At 44.5% G+C, this 5,684-nt stretch overlaps 1 protein-coding gene across 1 annotated transcript in view; it reads right to left on the bottom strand.

The window, feature by feature from the left end:
• The window catches only part of FBXL18 (F-box and leucine rich repeat protein 18), an 83,556-nt gene extending 78,430 nt beyond the window's left edge, over window positions 1-5,126 (bottom strand). Inside the window, exon 1 of the mRNA XM_069084747.1 lies at window positions 4,857-5,126. Within this exon, the coding sequence (XP_068940848.1) occupies window positions 4,857-4,874 (18 nt within the window). The 5' untranslated portion in view covers window positions 4,875-5,126. The remainder of the gene's footprint in view (window positions 1-4,856) is intronic.
• Between the last annotated feature and the right edge of the window lie 558 nt (window positions 5,127-5,684).

Genomic DNA, 5,684 nt, shown 5'->3' with positions numbered 1-5,684 from the left:
CACACACACACACACACACACACCACCAAAAAACAAAACAAAAAAAACCCATTTCATTTTGACAGGAAAAGACTCGTTACTGACACAAGTCATCAATGAATCAATTTTCTAGATAGAATCATTTTAAAAATCAGAATTAGTAAAAACTTAGAAGAAAAAAGAGTAAGAAAAAGATCTGGTATGAAGGAATGGTCTTTTGCCTTCTCTGTATCCCCAGCATTTACCGTAGTGTCTGGCACAGAGAGGGCACTTAATAAATGCTCACTGATTGCCTAGGCAACTAAAAGAACAAAATCTTTAGGATATTTACTTACACACACACACACACACACACACACACACACGAGATATCTGTCCTCCACGAACACAGTAATAGGTACTAGATGGGCTTTTGCAAGCAATATCGGGCAATAGACCAGACATCAACACAAGATCCCAGTCTTTTTGTTTGTTGATTTTGAAACAGCATTTGATTCAATAGAGTAAAAAGCTCTCTTCCCACAAGATGATTCCCATTTATACATCAAGACTATTCAAGATTCCTTGAAAAATATTACTGAAATAACGTTGATCATGAATATCAGGCAAAGCATAATGAGAGAGAGCTATATGCTCTCAAAGGTGCCCAACACCAGCCTGGAAGAGATTCTGCAGAGTCCAAATTGAAGCTGATTTTACTGAACATCCTCCAGATGCTTCTGTTTGTGTGTAACACTTATCTGGCTTCATGAAGCAGCAAATCACTGCCGAGCCTCTTGGAAAAGATCTGGAACCCTCTGAATGAGTCTGGCTTGACAATCCACACATGAAAAGACCAAATGGATAAAATAACTTCTGCTGACCAGATTATGACAAGTGAACAAGCTGAATTACTTTCAGAAAACCAGATAGTTTATTTAATGATCCAAAGCTCTTCCAGAGACAAAGGGTTTTTTTGCTTGTTTGTTTTAATATCAACAGTCTACCAGAGTTGTTTTATAGCTGACAGACATAGAAGACAAGAGTTTCTAAAGAACTGAAAAAGAGTATCACACAGAAGGCACGGGAGAGGTACACTGTAGATATGAGTAAGCTGCAACATGTAACCAACATGGAACTTTGAAGATGATCAAGAAAATGCATGCTAAGAAGAAAAGATGGGCTGGCCCTCTGGCACAGACGAGAAAAGCAAAATATTCATACAACAGGAATACTGCATTGGTATCTTTGGGTATCAAGAGAAAGTGAGGAAGGCCTCCTGATGTAGATGTTGGATTGAACTCCTGTGACAAATCTGTGGAAGGACAAGAAGATGAGTCACATAGGACAGGAAGACACAGACGGACTGCAGTATACATGACTGGAGGGAATATCCAAATATACGAGACCATAGATTCATTTGAATAGAGTGCTCATAATCTTTGAATCATTCTTTTATATAGTGGTTTGCTTATAAGTAGGCTTATTTTCCAAACTCATACCTGAACAAGAAATTCCCTATAATACCTGAGACGTGACCAGCCATGTTCTTCAGTAAGACTTCCAATGACGGGGAACCCACAAATACCTAAGGCAGTCTACTTCAGGTTTGTCTAATTATTAGAAAGTTTTTCTTTACATAAAATCTAAATGTCATGTTGCACCTTCCACCTCATTGTACCTACTTCTGCCCTATGACACCAAGAACAATGAATCTCATTCTTCTTGCTTGACAGCCCTTTAAAAACTGAAAGACGGCTACCATAGTGCCTAGAAAATTTTATCTTCATTTCTCCAACATAAACAGCCCCAGTTCTTCCAAGCAATTTTCATATGACACAATCTAAAAGCCCTTAACCATTCGGTCATCCTACTTAGACACACTCCAAATTATCAATGCCTTTCCTAAAAGGCATTGTCTAAAATGGGATATTATGTTCTAGATGTTTTGACAAGGGCAGAGTATATATAGCAGGACTTCAGTCTCCCTAGTCCAGACATTATGGAGGCTAGGTGGCACAGTGAACAGAGCACAGACCCTGGAGTCAGCAGGACCTGAGGTCAAATCTAGCCACAGACACTTAACATTTACTATCCATGTTACCTTGGGCAAGTCACTTAACCCCAAATGCCCTGCCTTCCCCCCCTCCAAAAAGCAAAAAAAAGAGTAGAACCTCAGTAGATAAATAGTACATTTATTAATCCTTTTTATGTACCGGACACTGTGTTAAGCACTAGGCTAAGACAGTCCCAGTCCTCAAACACTTACATTCTACATTCTTCTACATTCTAACGGAGAAAACAATAAAGGGATACTGAGAAAGCAGTTAAGGGACCCCTAGAGGTATAGTCTAGAGAAGGCTGGAAAGTGAGATGAAGACCTAGCAAGATAAGGCAAAAATTCATCTATGAGAGCACAAAGTGATTCCAAGAATGGAGTCCAAGTATCCAGTATGGAACATCCGATCGGAAGTGAGGTGGCACAGCCAGGAGAAGGGCAAAGAACACACCTCCAAGGGCTGTAACATTCAGGTACAGAGCATTAAAGCTCTCTTTATGTTATTATCACAAAGAAATACTGTTGCTAAGCCAAGCCGACTCATAATGATGAAGCTAATTCTCTGAACCCATGGAAAAGACTTCTATTTTCTAGCTTTTTTATTATTATCATCCCTAGCTCTATATTCACATCTACTGGACATCTCCTTTTGACTATTTCTCTAACAACCCAAAGTAAACAAAACCGTAAGTAAACTGATCTCACAATTCTTTCTCAAATCTGTCCCTTCTCATAACTTCCCCATTTCCCCTGATAGTGCCATTATCCTTTCATCCAGGCAGGAAATAGCTTGATCCTTCCATCGCCTTCACCCTCCACATTCAAATGTCTTATTCTTTCTTCTAACTAGTTTCTGATCTTAAGGCACAAAGACAGCTGAATCTGAAATGGTTCATGTCAGTTATTCTTCATGAAAACAGCACTCATAAACTATAGGTGGTAAGCTTCTAAATAATCCACAAGCCTTCAGACATTTATATTTCCTCAACACAAATTATACTTTTAATATCTTTTGCCAACCTCCTTTGTGCCTAACTTCACACTGCAGTTGCCACACAAGAGTATATATTAACTTGATTTGGAAAATTTTCTCAAGTACTTTGTGGAATTTCTCACTTTGTATCCTCTGCAGCAAATGTGATGCAGAAGCTTCAATTATCTTTTTCTTTTTTTTTTGCTTTTTGGAAGTCTACTGGGGTTAAGTGACTTGCCCAAGATCATACAACTAGTTTTTGTGGCACATAAAAATCTCTGTGGACCTGAATTTCATCTTAAGAAAGGAGACACAAGGGGGGGGCCAGGTGGTTCAGTGAGTAAGAGCACAGGCCCCAGAGTCCGAATCCAGGCTCAGATACTTACCGCCACACCCAGAAATAACTGGCCTTGTAACCTTGAGCAAGTTACTTAATCCCAATTGCTTTAAAAAAAAAAAAAAGAAAGAAAGAAAGAAAGGAGACACAACTAGCAATCCACAACAATCCAATTCTGACCAAAACAAGCATCATTCACGTGGAGAGCCAGGTGCAAAAGATAAAATAGTTGGTAGCACTCAACTAGTAGAGAAGTTTGGAATGGAGAACAGCTTCATATTCTGGGGGAGAAATCTACTGTGTACCACCAAAGGTTAACTAGATTATAAACAACACAGACTCAGAAGTGGGGAAGTAAGTACTGAAACAAGAGAATGAGAGTCCTAATTCTAGAGCTGGCAGGAACCTTAGAAGTCATCTAGTCTAACCTCTTCACTTTACTAAAATGGACATTGAAGCCCCCAGAGGCTAAATTATTTGTCCAATGTCACAGTGAGCAAGCAACAGAGTTGATATTTTAACCCAGGACCTCTATTTCCAAATGCAGCAGTCTTCTCACTGTACCAGGTTGCTTCACAAAGATTGGGCAGAAGATACGATTTTTTTTTTTTAAAAGCATGAATGTGAAGGATGGAGGAAAAGTGTGTAACATACACCAAGAAATACTAGACTAGGATTCTTGAGCTAAAAGAGAAAGGCAAGAGGATAGAGTATTAAAGGGAAGGAATAGGGGACCTGAGAGGGTCATGGGTTTAAGATCGGAATCATCGAGAAAGCATAGAGAACTAAGGAAAAGGGAAGAGGGTGCCAAAGGGAGCATCACAGAAACAAAAGAGGTCAGATGTGGGAGGGTTCTCAGAGATAAGCTAGTACTACCCCTAATTTACGGATGAGGAAACTGAGGCACGGGAGGGTACATAGGATCACAGATCTAGAACTGAAAAAAGAACCACAAAAGCCATCTAGTTCAACCCTCTTGTTTAATAAATAAGGAAATAAAGGTCCAGGAAGAAAAACTGACTAGACCAAGGTCGCAAAGACAGTGTCAGAGGCAGGCTTTGAACTCCGACTGCAGAGCCACTGTTCTTTCCACTGTGCCTGGGAAGGGAGCTAATGAAAACACAAGTTAGTGGCAGCGCCAGGACCCGAACCCAGGTCTTATAACTCCGAAGCCAGTGCTCTTTGTGCCGCATCTTAAAGCTGAGGAGGGCGAGGTGGCGGCGGAGGAAGAGACCCCTGCGGGGCTGAGGAAACTGGACGAGCTGCCAGGAGAAGCAGCTGGTGTGAGGATGGAGAAGAGGGCAGTGAAACGCTGGCGCTTGGGCAGGCACAGGGGAGGGCGGGCCGTGGTTCCGAGGACCAGACCGGCGAGGGCCGGGGGAGAGGGCTGTGAGTGCCGTAGCCGCGGTAGGGTAAGAAGGGGCGGGCGGCCCGAGAGGGGACGGAGCCTGGGGAGGAGGGGGCGGGGAGAAGGCCGGCTGGGCCCAGGGGAGGCTGAGACGAGCGCAGGGTGCCCGGGGTTGTAGTACCTCTCCGGAGCTGGACATGTTGCGGAGCCGAGGCCGCCGAGGCCGCCACCCGCCCGGCGAGTAGCCACCCGAGTCTGCAACGCCGGGGCCTTGCCCGAGCCGGGCCGGCGCCACTCAAACCCGGCGCGTCGGCTGCTCAACTAAGGGCCCTGGCGGCCGGGGGCGGGGCTGCCCCGCCACTTCCGTCGCAGACCAGATGCGGTCACTTCCGGAAGCTACTTCGGCTCCCTGCAGTTCCTCGCGGTCGCCATCTTGAGTGAGGCAAGTAGAACAATCTACCCCACTGCCTCCCCCATCCCTCCGCAGTCATTCCTTCCCTTCCCTCCCTCCCTCCCTCTGCTCCCAAACTAGCGCCCACGTACACAAAACGCGCACGCGCACGCACACGCACATGTTGCGTGGGCGCAACTTGTAGACTCCAAGCCACGCTGGAGTTAAAAGTGAGGATCTTTGGATTTTGAGACCCGCTATGAAAAGAAGCTTCAGTCTCCTCATCAGTGGGTGACCTCGTCAAGCCCCTCAGTCGGAGCCTGTTTCCTCAGTTCCCACATCCTTCATGTGGGATTTACTAATCAACCAATAAACTTTCATTAAGCGCCTGTGCAGTGCCAGGCACCCTGCTAGGCGCAGGCGCTGCAAAGACAAAAGTTACACGATGCCTGCCCTCCTGTAGAGGGAGATAACATGCATGTGTACAAGTGTACAGAAAATAGGGTAATTTAGACCAGTGGCGCTGACGGACAGCTGGGAGCCAGGGCTGAGAAGTACTACACAGAGAGTTCTAATACCTGTATTTAGCGTGTCAGTTCCCACTCTCGGAGGCCTAGG

The sequence above is a fragment of the Petaurus breviceps genome, unplaced genomic scaffold, assembly GCF_028583685.1.
Source record: "Petaurus breviceps papuanus isolate PSGF00001 unplaced genomic scaffold, PetGlider_PUasm1.0 175, whole genome shotgun sequence".
NCBI lineage: Eukaryota > Metazoa > Chordata > Mammalia > Diprotodontia > Petauridae > Petaurus > Petaurus breviceps.
The sequence above is the reverse complement of the archived record's forward strand: the minus strand, read 5'-3'. Positions and strand labels throughout refer to the sequence as shown.